This window comes from Equus quagga, chromosome 16 (assembly GCF_021613505.1).
Source record: "Equus quagga isolate Etosha38 chromosome 16, UCLA_HA_Equagga_1.0, whole genome shotgun sequence".
NCBI lineage: Eukaryota > Metazoa > Chordata > Mammalia > Perissodactyla > Equidae > Equus > Equus quagga.
In genome coordinates this window covers 295,265-317,154 of record NC_060282.1, presented here as the reverse complement: position 1 = coordinate 317,154, position 21,890 = coordinate 295,265, and the positions used below count along the sequence as shown (strand labels likewise).

At 49.0% G+C, this 21,890-nt stretch overlaps 1 protein-coding gene across 1 annotated transcript; it reads left to right on the top strand.

The window, feature by feature from the left end:
• The first annotated feature begins 10,643 nt into the window (after window positions 1–10,643).
• COMMD5 (COMM domain containing 5) lies at window positions 10,644–12,816 on the top strand. The gene is made up of 2 exons (XM_046642462.1): window positions 10,644–10,740; window positions 11,903–12,816. The coding sequence occupies exon 2, from the start codon at window positions 11,960–11,962 to the stop codon at window positions 12,626–12,628; it is 669 nt and encodes a 222-aa protein (XP_046498418.1). The 5' UTR covers window positions 10,644–10,740; window positions 11,903–11,959; the 3' UTR covers window positions 12,629–12,816.
• Window positions 12,817–21,890: the final 9,074 nt, after the last annotated feature.

Here is a 21,890-nt window from a genome sequence, read left to right as displayed (position 1 = left end):
AAATTGACTTTATTTGGGAATACCCAAAAGAATTGCAATTCAGGACTCGCAGACTATGACAAACCACAGCAGGGGAGCTGCTTTTATAGGGAAAAAGGGGGAGAGGGAGGGGCTGTTCTAAAGGAAAGTCCATTGGGGGAGAGGAACAGTTCAGGGTGGGAATGGCTTCTCATTGGCTGAGCTGTGGCATTTCTCATTGGCTGAGCTGTGGTGTTTCTCATTGGCTGAGCTGCGGTGTTTCTCATTGGCTGAGCTGTGGTGTTTCTCATTGGCTGACCTACTGTGTTTCTCATTGGCTGGGCTGTTGCTAGGTTGGGAGAGAAATCTTCCTTCATAGTAAAGCACTTTTACTTCCTGTTGATTGTAATTGTGTAATTGATGATGTGTAATGGGGGTGAGAAGTCCCCCTATAGCCCTTCCTAACTCCAATTTAGTTAAGGTTTCTTTTACTAATTTCCACATTTATCCTTATGATCAAGATCTTTCTCTGAAAGCATCTCTGATCAACAGTCAGGGTCAAGAAGGACCTTTTCTGGTTGTCGTGTACCACGTTGGAGGGAAGGTACATAGTGGTTGGAAACCATTTAGGCCACATTTGAGTAACAAGGAAGGTTAGGAGAGAGAACTCTCAGGTATTTCCCATCTACAGTCTATGGTTCTCCAAGGTCATAGGGCTTAGAGATCATCTCAAAGTGCCTAGCCAGCAGCACCTTATTGGACACCTCATTTTTACAGAAGTTCAACAGGCAATAGGCACGGAAGTTCACAACAAGTAGGCAGAGTAAGATTAAGAACAACACAACAAGCCCAGTTTGCAGATGGTTCTAAACCAGGAGCCCAGACCTGAAGGTACCAGCTGGACAAATCAAAAGACAGTGGATTGTTAGGTGAAAATGGTTGTAGCCACTGTGCCTGCTCTCTAGTCTTATGTAACTGGGTTTCTACTTCTCCAGAGGTGTTTATCCATGTGCACCAGGAGGCGTTCCCCAGTGCACAGAATGTCGTTGCTCAGCAAATAGATAATCAAGGGCTACACAATTATCCAAGACTACCTTGGCCAATGAGTTCAGTGATGGTTGCTGAGCTGAAACTACTTTGGCTGTGGAGTTAGCCAACTCTTCTAGAGTCAGGGAGACTCCTGATCATTTGTTTGTTGGCACTCACTCTGATCCACGGGAAGAAAGTTCTTCCCATGGAGGAAAACCCAGAGTCATGTACGCCTCCTGGAAGTTCTTGTTTAGGGCGACTATGGAGATTCAATGGGAGAGACCAATGAGAGGTCTCTGGTTATGCAGAGAGAACAGGACAGTGACTATGGCAAGGGCATGCTGTCCTTGTATTCTCCAGCTGTCAAGGCAATGAGGTGTCCAAGCATAAAGGCCATTACTGAAACCTCCACGGAAGAAGACATAACCAGGGGTGGTGCACAAGGGCCTTCATGTGAGTGATAGCATCTATAGACTCATTCATCAACATAGAGGCATTAGCATTACAAGACCTAGGCTCAGATACTGTGTTGTTACACACTGACAGGTTGCATAAATACATGGGTATCTAGAAATTTACAGATAGTCTGGGTTGCATTAGCAGCCCCACAGAATTTTTCACATAAATATTCAAAAGATCTTGTTTTCCTTCCAAAGTTGGGTGAAATTAAAGCGAAGGGTTAAGTTTAGGCAGGCTTAGCACCCTAAGTCAGTAAAATGGGCCAACAGATCAATTTACACAAACAACAGCATCTGGAACCCCAGGGAAATTACTTGTAGGGTCATTACTATTTTGGACAGAAGTTTGTGATGGCAAATCCAGCAGTCATAGAGGTTTCTTCTTTTCACAAGGGATTGGGAAATGTGGACAAGGGCATTGTCCTTCCCAGAAAGAGAGGGGAAAAATAAAGTAAGGAACAACAGTGGGAAGAGGGTATACAGGCCTGGCCCAGTCGTCTTGGGAAAGCTCTGCCTCAGATGTCAGCTGCTTCTCTTCCTGATCAGTTTGACTTGGAGGTCTCTAGCATTTGTTAAAGACCAGATGTTAGGTGGAGCCTTCTTTAGCTGTGACATGTGCATCCAAGGCTCAAGTCCCTGAAGTTTGGCTGCCATATGGGTAATGAAGAGGGGCTAGTATAGTCCCTTCCAAGGTGATTTCAAGGGCAATAAAGTTAGAAATGTCAATTTGGAGTATTGTATCCAGACATTTAAGGAAACTAGAAGAATTTAGGATCCAGTCCACTTATAGGTGTAACAAAACCTTAAGGACAACTGATAGGACTAGAATTTAATATCTACAAAGGTTCAAACATAATTTCTCTCTTCATACTAACCTTCATTTTAAAAATAAAGATAATCATAGTAAAGATTGTTTGTATTAAACTTGGCCTGATTATATAAATGCAGCAAGAATAGTGATGACCATACAAGCTCTTTTTTAAGGTTGCTTTGCTGAAAGCTTGTAAGCAGGGTATTAGGCTGGTTTTTTAGCAGTTCTTTAAAGTTGTCTGGTCATTTCTGAGTCTGTGTACATTTTTCTTGAATATAACATTCTAGTAGTAGCCTTGGTATTATTAGCCAATATTTCCCATTATGTCTTGTTACAAAGAGAACAGAACTTCACTGAACTCATGCAGATACCTACATTGTCATGGAAAGAACACTTAAGGAATCAGGTAGAGAGAAAAAGATAAATGTTTAAACCTTGTTGCAAAGATACACTTTATTAAATTGCTGTGAGTTATAGGTAGCTTAAAGGAGAGGAGAAAAAAAGGAGTCCTTTACATTTGGAAAGCAAAACATCAAAGCAATCAGTCCTCAACTTGAATCCCAGAAATTCCCACCCCTGTTCAGCATTATGATCTTTTTTTTTTTTTGAGGAAGATTAGCCCTGAGCTAACATCTGCTGCCAATCCTCCTCTTTTTGCTGAGGAAGACTGGCCCTGAGCTGACATCCGTGCCCATCTTCCTCTACTTTATATGTGGGACGCCTATCACAGCATGGCTTGCCAAGCGGTGCCATGTCCGCACCCAGGATCCAAAACAGCGAACCCTGGGCCACTGAAGAAGAACGTGCGCACTTAACTGCTGCGCCACCAGTCCGGCCCCAGAACTATGATCTTAAAGGTATCAAAACCTACATTCCAGAGGACTTGTCAGTCTTTTCCACAAGTCTCTTTGAAAATAAGACATATTTGTAAAAGCAGCAAAGTAAAACAATAACTGTCTATAACTGACAAAAGACTTTTTTAAAAAAAAGGCAGTGGGTAAATACAATTGACAAAGATATTTGGGTATTTTTATGACATACAGTTTAGATACTAACTAGAATTATAGGTAAGAACATTATATTATGACATATCAGATTTTTAGAAATTTTATACAAGTTCTAGAACAATTTAGTAATATTCACCCATGCAATATAACCTAAAAATGTATATTACTGCTTATTGGACCATGCTTCTAATGTAACTGGACATACCAAATAAACCTAGATAGTGTAATCTCTCTCTTTTTATAAGGAAAGGGAGTAAATCTATTGAGATGTCCCAGGTACCTTCTGGAAAATCCCAAAGTTACATCCTGGTAGAAAAGAATGTCATCTAGAATTTCAATAATTTGGAAAGCTTGTCAAAAATATCAAACCTCAACAAACAGGAAAAATCTCAAATAAAAGATCTAACAGTACACCTAAAGGAATTGGAAAAAGAAGAACAAAGCCCAAAAGAAGTAGAAGGAGGGAAATAATAAAAATCAGAGCAGAAATAAATGAAATAGCGACTAAAAAAAAAAAATAGAAAAAATCAATGAAACTAAGAGCTGAGTCTTTGAAAAGATAAACAAAATTTTAAAAAAGAGAAAGAGTTCAGTTTTGGTCTCCCATGAGACTAAAACTTAAAAAATAAAAAAATAAAATTTAAAAAGATTAAAAAAATAGACAAACCTCTAGCTAGACTCATCAAGAAAAAAAGGGAAGGCTCAAATAAATAAAATCAGAAAGAGGAGAAATTACAATGGCCACCTCACAAATACAAAAGATTATAAAAGATTATAAAAGAATATTGCAAAAGGCTATATGCCAACAAATTGGATAATCTGCAAGAAGTGGATAAATTCTTAGAGTCATACAACCTTCCAAAACTGAATCAAGAAGAAATAGAGAATATGAATAGACCAATCACGAGTAAGGAGATCAAAACAGTAATCAAAAACCTCCTAAAAAAATGAAAGTCCAGGACCAGACAGCTTCCCTGGAGAATTCTACCAAACATTCTAAGAAGATTTAATACCTATCCTTCTCAAACTCTTCCAAAAAACTGAAGAGGAGGAGAAGCTTCTGAATTCATTCTACAAAGCCAACATTACCCTGATACCAAAACCAGGTAAGGACAACACAAAAAAGTAATTACAGGCCAATATCACTGATGAACATTGATGCAAAAATCCTCAACAAAATACTAGTAAATCGAACACAATAATACATTAAAACGATCATACACCATGATCAAGTGGGATTTATTCCAGGGATGTAGGGATGGTTCAACATCTGCAAATCAATCAACGTGATATACCACATTAACAAAATGAAGACTAAAAATCACATGATCATCTCAATAGATGCAGAGAAAGCATTTAAGATATAGCATCCACTTATGATAAAAACTCTCAGTAAAATGAGTACAGAAGGAAAGTAGCTTAACATAATAAAGCCCGTCTATGACAAACCCAAAGCAAATATCATTCTCGAGGGAGAAAAACTGAAAGATATCCCTCTAAAAACAGGAACCAGACAAGGATGCCCACTTTCTCCACTCTTTTTCTTTTTTTTTAAGATTGGCACCTGAGCTAACAACTGTTGCCAATCTTCTCCTTTTTTCCCTGCTTTTTCTCCCCAAATTACCAGTACATAGTTGTATATTTTAGTTGTGGGTCCTTCTAGTTGTGGCAAGTGGGATGCCATCTCAGTGTGGGCTGACAAGCGGTGCCATGTCCGCACCCAGGATCCAAACCAGCAAAACCCTGGGCTGCCAAAGTGGAGCAAGCAAACTTAACCACTCAGCCACGGGGTTGGTCCTCACCACTTTTATTTAACATAGTATTGGCAGTACCAGCCAGAGCAATCAAGCAAGAAAAAGAAACAAAATTGGAAAGGAAGAAGTGAAACTGTCAATATTTGCAGATGACATGATTTCATATATAGAAAGCCCTAAAGAATACACTAAAAAACTTTTAGAAATAATTAATGAATATGGTAAAGTTGCAGGATAAAAAATCAACATACAAAAATCAACTGTGTTTCTATACACTAACAACGAAGTAGCAGAAAGAGAAACTAAGAATATAATCCCATTTATAATTGCAACAAAAAGAAAAAGATGCCTAGGAATAAACTTAACCAAAGAGGTGAAAGACCTGTACATTGAAAACTATAAAACATTGTGGAAAGAAATCAAAGAAGACACAAAGAAATGGAAAGATATTCCATGCTCTTGGATTGGAAGAATTAACATAGTTAAAATGTCCATACTTCCTAAAGCAATCTACAGATTCAATGCAATCTCTATCAAAGTTCCAACAACATTTTTCACAGAAATACAACAAATAATCCTAAAATGTATATGGAACAACAAAAGGCCCCGAATAGTCAAAGGAATCCTGAGAAAAAAGAACAAGGCTGGATGTATTACATTCCCTGATTTCAAAATAGACTACAAAGCCATAGTAACCAAAACAGCATGGTACTGACACAGAAACGGACACACAGATCAATGGAACAGGATGGAGAGCCCAGAAATAAACCCACACATCTATGGATAGCTAATTTTCCACAAAGGAGCCAAGAACATACAATGGAAAAAAGAAAGCCTGTTCAATAAATGATGTTTGGAAAACTGGACAGTCACATGCAAAAGAATGAAAGTAGACCATTATCTTACACCATACACAAAAATGAACTCAAAATGGATTAAAGACTTGAATGTAAGACCTGAAACCATGAAACTTATAGAAGAAAACCTAGGGAGTATGCTCTTTGACATTGGTCTTAGTAGCATGTTTTCAAGTACCATGTCTGACCAGGCAAGGGAAACAATAGAAAAAATAAACAAATGGGACTATATCAAACTAAAAAGCTTCTGCACAGTAAAGGAAACCATCAACAAAACAAAAAGGCAACCTAACAATTGGGAGAAGATATCTGCAAACCATATATCTGATAAGGGGTTAATATCCAAAATATATAAAGAACTCACACATCTCAACAACAAAAAAACTAACAACCCAATTAAAAAATGGGCAAAAGACTTGAACAGACATTTCTTCAAAGAAGATATACAGATGGCCAACAGACACGTGAAAAGATGTTCAACATGATTAACTATCAGGGAAATGCAAATCAAAACTACAATGAGATGTCACCTCGCACCCGTCAGAATAGCTATAATTAACAAGACAGGAAATAAAGTGTTGGAGAGGATGTGGAGAAAAGGGAAGCCTCATACACTGCTGGTGGGAGTGCAAACTGGTACAACAACTATGGAAAACAGCATGGAGATTCCTCAAAAAATAAGAATAGAACTACCATATGATCCAGCTATCCCACTGCTGGGTATTTATCCAAAGAACATGAAAACACGAATGCATCAAGACACGTGCATCCTATGTTCATTGCAGCATTATTCACAATAACCAAGACTTGGAGGCAACCTAGGTGCCCATCAAAGGACAAATGGATAAAGAAGATGTGGTATATATGTATATATACATATATATATGTAAACTATATATATAAACTATAATATATGTACTAGGCACATTTGTTTTTATATAGTTATATACAACTATATACACACACGCACACAAGGGAATTTTATTCAGCCTTAAAAAAGAAGGAAATCCTGCCATTTGTGAAAACATGGATGGACCTACAGGATGGTATGCCAAGTGAAATAAACTAGACACAGAAAGACAAATTTTGTATGATCTCACTTATATGCAGAATCTAAAATTGTTGAACTCATGGAAGCAGAGAGTACGATGCTGGTTCCTAGGGGCGGAGCAGAGGGAGAATTGAGGAGGTGATGGTCAAAGGGCAGGAAGCTTCAGCTGTGCAAGATGACTAAGTCCTGGGGATCGAGTGCACAGCGTGGTGCCTACAGCTAACAAGGCTGTATTGTACACCTAAAATTTGCTAAGAGAGTAGAATTTACATTAAGTGTTCTTGACACAAACACACACAAAAAATTATAAAGGGGCAGGAGGAAACCTTTGGAGGTGATAGTTTCATGGGTGTATACTTATCCCCAAACTAATTGGGTTGTACACATTAAATAAGTACAGCTTTTTACATTGAGGCTGATTTACCTCAATAAAGTGATTGTAATAGTAAGAATAAGAATAAGAAAATAAGAATAAAAATGCCAAGCCACTCAATAAAAAATAGGCAAAATATTATTATTTTTTTTGGTGAGCAAGATTGGCCCTGAGCTAACGTCTGTTGCCAATCTTCCCCTTTTGCTTGAGGAAGATTGTCCCTGAGCTAACACCTGTGCTACTCGTCCTCTATATTTTGTACGTGGGATGCCACCACAGGATGGCTTGACAAGCAGTGTATAGGTCCACACCAAGGATCTGAACCCAGGAACCCCAGGCTGCTGAAGTGGAACATGTGAACTTAACCTCTACGCCACTGGGCTGGCCCTGCAAAATATTTTAACAATCCCTTTATAAAGATTCATGAATGTCCAAGGAGCACAAGAAAAAGTGCACATCACTAGTCATCAGGAAAATGAAAACCGAAACCACAGTGAGATACCACTACATGTCCACTGGCAGGAATAATTTTAAAAAATCTGACAGCTACAAATGTTGACAGGGATGTGGAGCACCTGGAACTCTTTGAAACTTTTCATTAGACTTTAAAATGAGGACCGGCCCGGTGGTGCAGTGGTTAAGTGCGCACGCTCTGCTTCAGCGGCCCGGGTTCACCCGTTCGGATCCCAGGTGCAGACATGGCACCACTTGTCAAGCCACGCTGTGGCAGGCATCCCATGTATAAAGTAGAGGAAGATGGGCATGGATGTTAGCTCAGGGCCAGTCTTCCTCAAAAAAGAAAAAAGAATGATACTACCACGCTGAAAAAAAATCATGCATTATCTCACAAAACTAAATATATACCTGTTCTGACTCAGCGATTTCATTCCTGACCATTTACTCAAGAGAAATGAAAACACATACACCAAAGACTTGTACCTGAGTTCATAGCAGCTCTAGTTATAATAGGCAAATCCCGGAAACATCCCAGGTGTCCATCCGTATGAGAGCCAAGAAACAAACTGTGGCATACTCAACCTACTGAAGTATGAAAGAGAACAGATTCCTGATAGCAGGCAACAGCACGGATGAATCACAAAAACGTCATGCTGAGTGAAAGAAACCTCATCTGAAAGAGTGTATGCTGTATGTCCTCATTTATGTCAAATCCCAGAAAAGCCAAAACTGACCTGTAGTGGGAGCAATCCCTGAAGGGTGCTGGGAAGGAGGGGGAGCATTGACTGAACCCAAAGCTGTGAGTGCACCGGGGACTTATCAACTGAGGGGAGCCGGGGCAGCCATTCCCACAAGCCATCCTTTCCAAGGCTGAGCTCTTCTCTCCCTATGCTCACTGGCCTTTTCCAGGAAGAGAGATTCTGACTGACTGAGGCTGGCTCAGGGTCCCACAGACCAGGCCCATGTGTCCCTGATGTTGAGGTCCTCTGGACCACCACCTGCTCATCAGGGGACATTGGAAGAGAGGCTTTGAGAAGGCCCTTCTCTTTCGTGCGTACGTAAGCCTTTTCTGTACCCACGCTTGCTTGCTGTTTTGCCTTCCTTCCTGCCTTAGCTGAACATTTCATATAAACAAATCATACAGTATGTAGTCTTCTTGTGTCTGGCTTCTTTCACTCAGCAGTGTTTCGAAAGTTCATCCATGTTGCAGCATGTCATAAATCGCTCCTTTTTATTGCTGAATACTATTCCATTGTATGGCTATGGCACAATACGTTTATGTATTCACCAGCTGATGTTCATTTGGGTTGTTTCCATTTTTGGTTATTATGGATAATGTTGATAAGACCATTTTTGTGCAAGCCTTTGTGGCAACATATTTTCATTGTTTTCGTGCATATAACCAGGGATGGAACTGTAGGGTCGTATAATATTTCTAACTTTTTAAGATACTGCAAAACTCTTTTCCAGTGTAGCCATACTACTCTCCATTCCCACCAACAAACTACAGGAGTTCATTTTGTCCACGTCCTCTCCAATCCTGATTTGTCCTTGTCAGTTTGGGCTGCTATAACAAAGTACTATACTGGGTGGCTTATAAACAGAAGCTTTTTTTCTCACAGTCCTGAAAGCTGGACGTCTGCGATCAGGGGCAAGCACGGTCTGGTTCTGGTGAGGGCCATCTTTCCAGGCACAGACTGCCAACTTACTATATCCTCACAGAGCGGAAAGAGAGCTGGTCAGCTCTGAAGGCTCTTCTTAAAGGGCACTAATCCTATTCATGGGGCTTCTCAGGACCTAATTACCTTCCAAAGGCTTCACCTCCTAATACCATCGTACTGGGGGTTAGGGTTTCAACATATGAATTTTGGGGGGATACAAACATTCAGTCCATTGCACTGTCCTTTTTGATTATCACCATTCTAATGGCGCAAAATGGCACCTCCCTCTGGCTTCAATTTGCATTTCCCTAGTGACCAGCAATGCCGTGTTCATTAGCCATTTTTATCTCCTCCTTGGTGAAATGTGTAATCAAATCTTTTGCTGATTTTGCTAATTGGGTTGTTTGCCTTCTTTTCATTGACTTTTAAAAGTAACACCTGGGGCTGGTCCCGTGGCCCAGTGGTTAAGTTCGCGCGCTCTGCTGCAGGCAGCCCAGTGTTTCTGCCGTTTCAATCCTGGGTGTGGACATGGCACTGCTCATCAAACCACGCTGAGGCGGCGTCCCACATGCCACAACTAGAAGGACCCACAACTAAGAATATACAACTATGGGGGGGGGCTTTGGGGAGAAAAAGGAAAAAAAATAGTCTTTAAAAAAATAAATAAAAGTAACAGCTCTATTGAGATATAATCTGCAGCCCATACAATCCACGCATTTAAAGTGTACAGCCGAGCGGCTAAGTACGTTCACGTTGCTGTGCGGCGTCGCCACCGAGCCGGTATGAGGTCCGGACCCCGTCCCCCCCGGGGCCGTCCTCCCCGTCAGGGCGCCCTTCTCCCCGGGGGCCGCCCTCCCCATCAAGGACCCACCCCATCCGGGCGCCCTTCCCCTCAGGCAGCCCTCCCCATCGAGGACCCTCACCATCCGGGCCCCCTCCCCCCGGGCCGCCCAGCCCAGGCCCCGGTCGGCGCGCTCCCGCTCCTGCTTCTTCCTGGTCCCTCCCTCGGGCCTACAGGCTCCAGCGGCCGCTAGTGTGGGCGACGGGCGCGGCCCCAGACTCCAGCCGAGACCGAGGCCGCTGGTGCCATAAAGGCCTCCGAAACGGCGGGGAACGAAGACCGACGCGCAGCCTGCCCGCTCTGCCCCATTCCGCGGTCTCGGCCCCGCCCCTCGGGCCCGCGGATCACAGAGGGTCGGGTCCTCCGGCATCCTAGAGCTGCCCGGAAGTGTCTCTGGGTCGCTTCCGGGGACCAGGCCCCGCTTCCGGCCCGGCCGCGTTGCTGTTCTCCGCCGGGCCGCTCCGTTGCGGACCGCGCGCTGCAGGTGCGGGGCGACTCGGGCTGGGGCTGCGGTGGGTAGGGTCTCCCTTCCCGGGCGGAGGCGGCGGGTGCTCGGTCACCGTGTCCGGGGGGCTCTGGAGGCCGGAGGCCGATGAGCGGCAGCTTGGGGCGGGGCGGACGGCGCTGACCGTGGCCGGGTGCTCGTTAGGTGGGCAGGGCCGCCGCGGCGAGCACAGGCAGGATTCGGCCCGGGCCCGCCTCTGTCGGCTCCTGCCTCCGGGAGGCCGTCGGTGGCCGGAGAGGGCCGCGCGGGCCAGCACGCTGGCCTCCGGGAGCAGGGCTGAGCGGCGGGGCGGCCGGGACTTGGCAGGCAGCGGGGGACCCCGAGGGCTTGGGCGGCGGGTGGGCGTTGACAGCCGGGGGCGGCCCGCCCTCCGGAGGGCTGGGCACGGTGAGGCCCGCGGTGCTGTGCGGACCTGGGCTGCGCTCTGCCGGGCCTGCTCCCGCGCCCGGGGCGGCTGAGACGTGCGGAGCGCCCTCCTGCTGCCTGGGCAGGTGTTTGTCGGTCACCTGACACCTGCCGAGACGTTGTGCTGTCCTTTCAGGTGACGTCAGCCCTTTTCTCCAGATACCATGTACCTCTGTCGCCGTGTGCCCCTCAGCCCGTCCTGCCTGGGCTGTGTCTGGTTCCCCCTGTCCTGTGGTGGGAACAGAGGGGACCTCTGTAGACAGACCTGAGTTCGGGTCCTTGACTCGGACGGTTGCGTCTGAGCCTCGATTTCCTCATTGGTGAGAGTGATAACTGGCTCATGCAGGGCTGTCGTGAGGATTGGAGTTGAGTGGCTGTGATCCCGTTGTGGTGGGCGGCGGCGGCAGTGGCTGCTGCGTCTGTGTTCCCGGGACCTTTCTCCTTCTCCAGGCTTTGTGCCTTGTTCATTTGGAGGACTTCACGTGTGCTCTCCTGTTTCGTGGTTCTTTTCATTCTCTCCTCCCCACCCTGTCTCCCTTCCCTGCCAACTTCTGCCTCCTCTCTTCCTTGGACTAAGGTGGGCTCCTCTGCCACTTGCTCCCAGGGCGCCTTCCATCCCATTGGCTGTCATCAATGGTTCACTTGTCAGCGTCTGAAAGGCAGAGACCACGTCAGTCCTCATTTGCTGGCCCAAAGGACATGTGAGTCACTGGGCTTCTCTCCCTCACCTCCCCAGGCAGTTGCCGCTGGAACCACCCCTCTGGGCTGGCTGATCAAAGAGGACGAAGCAGCAATGTCTGCCGTGGGGGCTGCATACCTACATCACCCTGGTGACAGTCACAGTGGCCGGGTGAGTTTCCTGGGGGCCCAGCTCCCCCCAGAGGTGGCAGCAATGCCCCGGCTCCTGGGGGACCTGGACAGGGGCACATTCAGAAAGTTGTTGAAGCTGGTGGTCAGCAGCCTACAGGGAGAGGATTGTCGTGAGGCTGTGCAGTGCCTCGGGGCTGGTGCGGACCTGCCAGAGGAGCGGCTGGGTGCCCTGCTCGCCGGCATGCACACCCTGCTCCAGCAGGCCCTCCGGCTGCCTTTGGCCAGCCTGAAGCCCGATGCCTTCAAGGACCAGCTCCAGGAGCTCTGCCTCCCCCAAGACCTAGTCGTGGATTTGGCCAGCGTGGTATTTGGGAGCCAGCGGCCTATTCTCGACTCCGTGGCCAGGCAGCAGGGGGCCTGGCTGCCCCATGTTGCCGACTTGCGGTGGAGGGTAGACGTGGCGATCTCCACCAGCAGCCTGGCCCGCTCCCTGCAGCCGAGCGTCCTGATGCAGCTGAAGCTGTCAGATGGGTCGGCACACCGCTTCGAGGTCTCCACAGCCAAGTTCCAGGAGCTGCGCTACAGCGTGGCCCTGGTCCTGAAGGAGATGGCTGACCTGGAGAAGAGGTGTGAGCGCAAACTGCAGGACTGACCCGTGCTCGCCACTCCCGTTTGGTCCTCTGGGGACAGCAGGCTCAGGTGTCTCTCCAGTGAGGCCGCCCTTCCCAAGGAGGCACCCTTTAGTGAGTGTTTGACTGTAATCGTGTCATTCTCTGTTTGATTGAAAGTGACAGCTGTGTCTTGTCTTTTTTTGGAAGTAAAGCAACTATAAAAAACGTCTTCCTAAGTGGGAGGGCAGACTGCACACCCCTCACCTGGCCATTGGTCTTGCTGGGTGAGGACACCCGCTGCTCTGCTGTGACCGTGTGTAGTCCGGTGACAGTCTGGGGTCCAGGCCAAGGCCTTTACACCAGCGCTGTGATATTGCTCAGCCTGGCCCCACGTAGCATCTGAGCTCTCCACTCATTCGCTTCTGGGAACCCTGTGTTCCAGTTGGACAGTTCATTCTCCTGTCCTAAAGCCCTGACTTCAGGCAGCCAATGTTCTGTTGGGGAGGGGGAGACATCACAAAATGCATAATAAAAATAACTGGTGTGGCTTGTCAGAGGACAGTAAGTGACGCAGAAAATAGAGCAGGGTCCGGGCGATGGGAGGACTGGGCTGTCATTTTAAATTGGGTTGTGGGCTGGGCCTCCTGGAGGACATGGTGTCTGAGCAAAGACTTGAAGGAGGCACGGGAGCAGCGTGATCTGAGGGGCAGGGACTCCAGGCAGAGGGAGCAGCTTGTAGTGCACAGGCCATGTGGCTGCAGCCACGTGAGGGGGAGGTGAGTGGAGGGTACAGAGGACAGGCCCCAGGGGTCTCTGTAAGAACTTTGCTCAAATCTGAGTGAAACAGGTGTGATCTGACAGCTGTTTTAAAAGGATCCCACTGGATGCTATGTTGAGAGCCGAGCGTATGGCACAAGGGGAGGGTGGGACCCTGTTGGAGAGGCTCTTCCCAGAGTGGAGTGGGTGATGGCGGGGAGAGGGGAGCAGGGGAGAGGGGAGCAGGGGCCTCTCCTTGGTGCCTCTAGGGTGGGAGCATGCAGGGCCCATGGCCAGCTTTCCACCCTCTGGCATAAATGGGGTCCTGCTTTCTGAGAGCCAGTTGCCATCGGGCTATTTCCTCTGGTGGTGGTCCTACCTCCGTGGTCTGCTCTCTCTAGGAAAACCAGGTCACAAGTCTCGTAGGATCAATAGGCCTGAGTGGCATGCAGGAACTTCCTCTGAAGGCAGCAAATGCGCTTGCTGCCTGCCTGGCACCCTGCCTGCCCTTCCCCAGCGCCTCTTTCCCACCCCCCTGCTCTGTGCCCGGCCCATCACGAGGAGCAGTCTTTGCTCAGCACTGTTTACAGACCACTTCCACCATCTCAGGGCTTTTCCCTCTGAATGAGGGTCACGGCAGGTTAGGTGTGGGCTAAGGGCAGGGATAGCAGGAGGGGTGCTGAGGACAAGGTGGGGGGCTGTGGTGGACTCGGAGCTGGGGTTTCAGAGGCTGAGCCCCCGGGTGGAGCCTCCAAGTGGGGCCCAGGCCTGGTTCAGCCAAGGGGCGCAGACTCCCTGTGTCTCCTTCGGCATCAGCTGGCGTCCTTGGGCCCTGCTTCCCCAAGGACAAGGCTGGGCCGTCCTGGCTGCCTCTCAGGCCCACCCAGGACGTGTCACGGTGGGCTGAGGGCTGTGTCTGCCTCAGCCAGACATGGAGGCTTCCTAGGGCCGGGTACTTCTCTCTAGACCGTTAGACACGTTGAGGGAATGCGTACTCATCGTGACACCTGGGAAAACCCAAAAAGTAAAAACAAAACACTTTACAAAAATGAATTTAAAAGTCCTTTTGCTCATAGACAAGCATGGGAACTGCCTTGACCGACATTATCTTACAGTGTACGTGTGTCTGTGTGTTGACAGCTCTGCTCACTTAACTTCTGAGTATGACAGCCATGTCTCATGGCTGCACAACGTGACATCTCCAGCGGGTGTGCGATATCTTACTTATGTGTAACAGACAAATATCACAGGCTGGGTGGTTTAAACACAGACATTTATTTAAACACCAGTTCTGGAGGCTGGAAGTCAGAGATCCGGTGCTGGCACGGTTGGGTGAGGGCCCTGTTCCTGGTTGCAGACTCTGGCTGTGCCTCACATGGAAGGAGTGAGGAGCTCTAGGGGGTCTCCTTTATAACAGCACTAATCTTATCACGGGGCTCCGCCCTCACGACCTAAGCTCCTCCCAATACTGTCAGTTGGGCATTGGGATTTCACCATATGAACTGGGGGGAAACAAACATTCAGACCATAGCTGCTTCTGCATGTTTTTGTTTATTTTTTTGCTGTTAAAAATCACAGTGATGTTAGTGGTGAAAGCATTTTATGTATTAAAACTAGTTAGAAGTAGGAACAGAGGAAGCCAAATTTTCTACATTTTTTTTTTAAATCATCAGAATCAATAGCTACGAACTTACTTTTTCTTTTTTTTAAAGATCGGCACCTGGGCTAACAACTGTAGCCAATCTTCCTTTTTTTTTTTTTAAAGATCGGCACATGGGCTAACAACTGTCACCAATCTTTTTTTTTTTTCTTTCTGCTTTATTTCCCAACCGCGCCCCCCCTCCCTCCCCCCCTGCCCGCCCGCCCAGTACATTGTTGTATATCTTAGTTGCAGGTCCTTCTAGTTGTGGGATGTGGGACACCGCCTCAACGTGGCCTGATGAGCGGTGCCATGTCCATGCCCAGGATCTGAACCCTGGGCCGCCACAGCGGAGCGTGCGAACTTAACCACTCGGCCATGGAGCTGGCCCCCTCTAAACATTTTAGAGCCCTTGATATTATTGCCAAACCATGACCCAGAGTACATCCTCGGTACGTATTTCTAAAGTGTCCCGTACGGGCCAGTTCCTGGTGATGTAGCTGTGAGCACAAAAATTACAGGTGCAGATGGAAGTGCTCTTGCCAGGACCCCATCTAAGTGTTGCACATATGTTAATGCATTAACTCACAATAAAGTGTGAGGTTCCTCACTTCACAAGGGATGAAGCACAGAGATGTTAGTGCTTTGCCCAATGTCACACAGCTGACGGGGGAGCTGGTGGTCTGTTCTCCATCAGCCTTCCCTCCACCTGGATAAGGCTTCCCCATGGCAGTGTCCTTCGTCTACTGACTTTTGAGCTTGTGACCGTGGAGGGTAGCAGGAGGGGCAGTGTGTGTCCTCTGGGGGCTTCAAGAGGCTCCTCTGCTGGTTCTCGTGCCCTGAGTGGCTGCTGTCCCAGAGGGAGGGAGGACACACACTTAGAGGTGAAAGCCACGGAGGCCTGGGGGCTTCCACCGCGCAGGGTTGCTGTGGTGGGATTTGGCCAGTGTGGCCAGGAAGAGAGACCTGGGACCTGAGCCAGCCCCCGCCCCAGCAGGGTGCTCTGACTGCAGCTGAGGAGGGGCCGCGTGGCTGGGGCTCCGTGGTTTAAATCATACACCTCGCAGCAGTGTATGTGGCACCTCCCGGGCTGCCCTGCCGTTGGCGTCCACAAGAAATGCGCACTCCTTCCCAGGGAACCCTTAGGACAGAGCCGTCACTTGGAACGCTCTTGGGACCCTCATCAGTCCTTGCAGGCTGGGTGCTTCTCCATCCGCAGATGGGCCGACTGAGGCTAGCGGGTCTCATGTGTCAGATAGTGGGCGAGCACCAGGATGCACACACCCTTCGCCCACCAGGCTGCAGACACCCCGCCTTGTCCTTGTGAGCCCGGCCAGGCTACCTGGCTGTTTGTCTCCACAGCTGTATCAGTGTGCCCACTCTGCTAAGTCCACTCCTTGGGCCTGTGAGGACCTGAGGAGGGTCAGCGGACACTAGGAGGGCCCCGGGCCCCTTGCAGGTCATCTGGTCACACAGTCTGCTCCTGCCTCCACCCTCACCAGGTTCCAGGTAAGTGGGGGCAAGTGCTTTGCTCACTCACCAGCCCCCCTACCCCACAGAAGGTGCTGTCTGTGCCTGTTACGCCCTCTGGTGAGGAAGAGCAGGGTGGGAACATTGTTCTCCATGCTGGATAGACGATGTCGCAGCCCTTCCCTCCGCTTCCCCAGCTGCTTGGCAGAGCCCTGCGTTCAGGAGCAGGTAGCACAGACCTTGTCTCAGGCCTCGGATGAGCCCTTGACATCACTGATCTTGGAAATTCCTAGTTTGTCCCAGTCTGAGAGCCCTCCTGCTTCTGTCTTGGGGTACACAGGAACACAGTGACACAACATGTGTCAAGGCACAGGTGGTAAGTGGCTTTTGTGAGGCACAGAGGACAGGGAGCTGGTTCCCAGGACTGTTAGCTCCTGTGGCTGGGACAGAGCGAGGGGATGAGGAGCAGCAGCCTTGAGGCCACACACAGGATTTTGTCCTTACCATGGGAGCTGTGGGGGCAGACACGACCTGACTGGAGCAGGTCCCTCCACCCGTAGGGCACAGACTTGCAGGCCAGTGGGGGTGGCCCTTCTCACCACGCCCTCTAGCTCAGGGAGCTGGTGAACTTTTCTGAAAGGGGTGAGTATTTTAGCTTTCCAAGTCACAAGGATTCTGTCAGCTCTGCCGTCAGTCGAAGCACCAAAGCACCGAGACCAGGGGACGGAGGGCACGCTCATGTTCCAACTGAAGTTTTTAAGAGTGCTGAAATTTTTTTTTTTTTTTTTTGAGGAAGATTAGCCCTGAGCTAACTGCTGCCAATCCTCCTCTTTTTGCTGAGGAAGACTGGCCCTGAGCGAACATCCATGCCCATCTTCCTCTACTTTGTATGTGGGATGCCTATCACAGCATGGCTTGCCAGGCAGTGCCATGTCTGCACCCGGGATCCGAACCGGCAAATCCCAGGCCACCAAAGCGGAACGTGTGCACTTAACCGCTGCGCCAACAGGCTGGCCCAGGGCACTAAAATTTTACGTCACAAAATATTTTGTTTTCAATCATGTAAAACCATTCTGAGCTCCAGGGCCGTACAAAACAGGTGGTGGGTGGGTGGCCGCTCCAACTGTTACCTCCCTCACCCAGCCCTTGTCAGGGTGGGGTGGGCAGACCCTGTGCGTCCACAGGACTCCCCCAGGCTGCAGAGAGACTGTCCACCCTCATCTATGGTCAGTCTCCAGCACGGACCTGGACTTGAGGATGGGGGCCAGCCCTGTCCACTTTTGCCCCCAGGCCTGCACAAGGCCTTGCACAGAGAACAGATGTTCACACCTGGAAAACTACCCCTTTCAGTTATGCTGACCTCATTTAGATCTCTGTGGAAACTCTTTATGCTGGTGGATTTCCTCTCTTCCATGGGTCCCTAACGTCCTGACATCAAAGCCTGGATACTCCCCAAATGCATCACTGCTTCATTTAACAAACATTTCCCAGGTTCTGAGTGTAAGCCACACACACTGGGGATACAGAGATGTGTAAACCCACCTGGGCTCTGACATCTCCCCCATTTATTTGTGAAGCTTCCAGAAAGCTCCAGATAGTTCCAATCCAATGTCACATATCAAAGCTTAATCTAATTGAGATAAAAAGCAATTTTAGCGCTCTCAGCCTTAGCGCCATCTTCCTCGAAACCTCCACACCATGAGAGCCAAGTGGAGGAAGAAGCGAATGCACAGGCTGAAGTGCAAAAGAAGGAAGGTGAGACAAGGAAACCGCCAGCTTGTGCACCCATGGAAGCCACAGGAGCAGAAATAAGGAAAGCCAGAGGCCAGGGGCGCTGGTACCAATTGTTGGACTGCATGCCTACTGTCAAGAACTTGTCTCAAAGGATCTGGAACATCCATCGCCACCTGATCGCCGCGACCACCTTTGAGAGACTCACTTCGCTCTTACCAAATAGTCCCTTCTGGTCCTTTGCCCTGGACCTGTGACGTTCTGGACTAGTTCTGTTCTTGATCGTGGCTGAATGTAACACGTGTACAATAAATCATCTCTTCTGCTGTCTTAGCAGAAGAAAAAAAAAGCAATTTCAGGTCAAAATCATGGGTTTAATTTACCATCTCCAAAAGAGAAATCCAGAGTATTTTAAAATCTACCCTGAAACAAGAGTTCTGGAAATTCTTAAAATGAGTTTACTGTTATATATACTGAAGCCGAAATTGGGAAATATAGCTTGAAAGTAGAACAGAGGTGCCGGTCCTGTGGCCAAGTGGTTAAGTTCATGTGCTCTGCTTCAGTGGCCAGGGTTTCACCAGTTTGGATCCTGGGTGTGGACATGGCACTGCTCATCAGGCCATGCTGAGGTGGCGTCCCACATACCACAGGAAGAATTAGAATATACAACTATGTCCTGGGGGGCTTTGGGGAGGAGGAGGAGGAGAAGAAAAAAAAGAAACTAGAACAGAATATCCCAAAACGTGTACTACCTATGGGAAGCTCTCCTCCTCTCCCCAAAAAGCACCACCAGCACACAAGACATCACAGCTTCTCATGCATCCCGGGACCTCAAACCTGCGCAGTATCTGAATTCACGTCTCAGTCCGTGGCCCAGGAGCACCAGCGTCTTCAAGTGGACACGCTGAGAAAGGGCCCCGCACCCCATACTCCTGCAGCTGGTCTTCCAGACTGGAACGCAGGATTTTAGGTCATGTCTATTGAATTCTCAGTTGTATTGGGATATTTAAGTGAACAAACCACACTAAGCGATAAGAGGAAAAAAAATTCCTCAGAGGCTGGAGGGCATGAAGTTTTACCCAGTGAACACAGCGCAGCCAGCTGGCACGGTGAATTTGGCTCATGCGGCACGAGTGCCCAGAGGTCCCCACAAACAAAGGGGCCGGCTGTGTTCCAATAAGCTTTATTTGGTGACATGGAAATTGGATTTCAGCATAATTTTCAAATGTCACAAAACAGTCTTGTTTTTTCCATTTAAAAATGTAAAAACCATTCTTAGCTCTTAGGCCTGTTAAAAGGTAAACTGAGGCGTAATAAAATCTTGAAGAGTTTATTTGAGCAAACACGGACTGGAACCAGCAGCACCAAACCGAGAGCGGTCAGGAGGGCTGTGCCAACAGGAGCCAGGGAAGAAGTTTCTAGAGAAGACTCGGAAGCAAAGCAAGGAGCCTGACTGGCTGGCTGCAGCTTGGGCAGTGCCTTAGTCAGGAAAGCCTCTTTGGCTGTTGGTGACTGGCTGTTCCTAAATTTCATTTTCTTGGATACGAGTGCATTTTAGGAACTGACTGGCTTAGGTCTCGGTCTGCTTGTGTCAGTACCAAGCCATCAGAGCCACCCATCTAACGGCCTCCGTGTCTGATTACTTTAACAGGCCGCACAAAAGCAGGTGGCAGACCGCATCGGGCCCACAGGCTGTAGTCGGCCGGGCCCTGACCCAGGACCACATCAGTGCACAGGCCAGGCGCTAGAGGGATTTAAGGGTGAAGCCTCGGGCACTTTTTGGCTGACGGCAGTTGCTCTTGGGGGAAAGAAAGAAGCATCAAGCCCCAGGTGGGAGCTGGGGGAGTGCACATAACCGTCCACTGCTTTGTCCCGTCATCACCTGGGAAGTGGCTGAGAGGATTCCATTCTGGGGATGGTGCTTTCAGTGAACAAATTTCCTCCCCAACGCATGTGGGCTGGGAGGTGGCAAGGGAGGAGCCGTCCTTTGGAGAAGCCCTTTCGGCACAACAGCAGCATGTGCCAGCAGATGACAGGAGTGTGGCGCGTCCACCCAGTGGTTGAGCGACCACAAAACCTGAAATATTTACAGCCCATTTAGATACGGCCCACCCCCATCCAGACCTGAAGGCAGGGACCTGGTTAAGCACAGCAGCCAAGGCGGGGACATAATGTCATGATCTCTGCAGTTTACAAAACCGCCTGGTCCTCTTGCACTGACCCTCTGGGCACGAGTTCTGGGTGGAGGAGGGGACAGCTGGAGAGGCAGAGTTAGAGCTACTGAAGTGGGCACACTGATTTCACAGCGTCCTGGCACCTGGGGAGGGAAGGTGCAGGTGCAGGCTGGGGGATGACCTTCAGCCCCAGAACCAGCACTGCAGCCTGAACACAGCACACGTGTGCCTGGCTAAGCAGCTGCAGCTGGCGATCAGGCTGACCTGAGCAGGGCTGAGACCCCCGTGCACGTGCTAGAATCATGCAACCTACGTGGACTCAACAGTCCTGAACTCTGCTGTTCCCAACGCCACCAGAAAGCCCCGGAACCTCCCAGTGCAGACAAGGGGCCAGCACTTGTTTCACCTAATACAAATCTATAACCCGCTATCGGGCTGTGCCCTGCATGGTGATCAAGGCTGCAATGTCTCGGGAACTTGTCCACGGGCTCACAGTGACCCAAATCAAGTGTTGTAGCAAATCCTGAAGTGACCTGTGTCCCTCTGGGTTAGCTGCCTATATGTGGGACGAACAGGCCTCTCCACTGGGACAGGGGTCACTGTGGCCCAAACACTGCCTTGTGATTACTGGCAATGACACCAAAGATCGGCAGGTCCTGAGTGGGTGGCACTGGGTCGCAGCCAATCTGAAAAAGACTCCTGGTCCTCAGGAATTGTTTAGCTGGTGAGTCCAGGACCCTGGGGCAGGGCTGGGTCAACACTGCATGTTGGCTTTCTCCTGTGGCCTCACCCGAAGGCCTTAATAGATGCTCTCTGAGACAACAGGTATGACCCCAACCTGTCGGTCATATTAACCAGAGTGGCTAAAGCAGTGGCTGGCTCGTGTGAAAACTCAAGTTCAGGCAAGAAGGCCTCAGGCCACGGGGCAGAGCATGGGGGGACGGTCTTCCCCACATGTTCTTACCATGTGTGCCAAGAACGCCACATGGCCCTGACCACTCTTCACCTGGGCCCTTTCTCAAGGCTGTGTTGGCACAAAAACCCTGAGGGATGAGGTAATACCCCCACTCTGCCAGCTCCCAACAAGCGAGCAGACTTGCTCCCTGCTCACTACTAAAGTGGTGAGTTCACCAAGCTGCTTCTCAGCTGACACACATGCAGTGTACATGGCAGCCATCGGGGCCCTGTCATCCCATGGGACTTGGGGGTGGGGGACCAACGTGACCAGGCCCACACGCTGACTCCTGCTGAGTCTCCATCTCTGGCTCCAGCTGACCTCCGTGCAAAGGCCCCAGGCTCACCTGTCGGCCCATGGACACTCCCAGCCCTGGCAGGCTGTGTGGCAGGAGTTGTGAGGAAATCTGGTAAGCAGCAATAAACAACACACATCCTGGCCTCCGTGGGGTCTGCTGGCTAAAGAGACGCTCCCACAGCGCAGAGGCCCAGGTCCGCACGCTGTGTTTGGCTGGAGACTCTGGCTCTGGGTCTCATGGGTGTGATGCAAGGGGCCACTCGTATTCGCCTTGTGAGAAG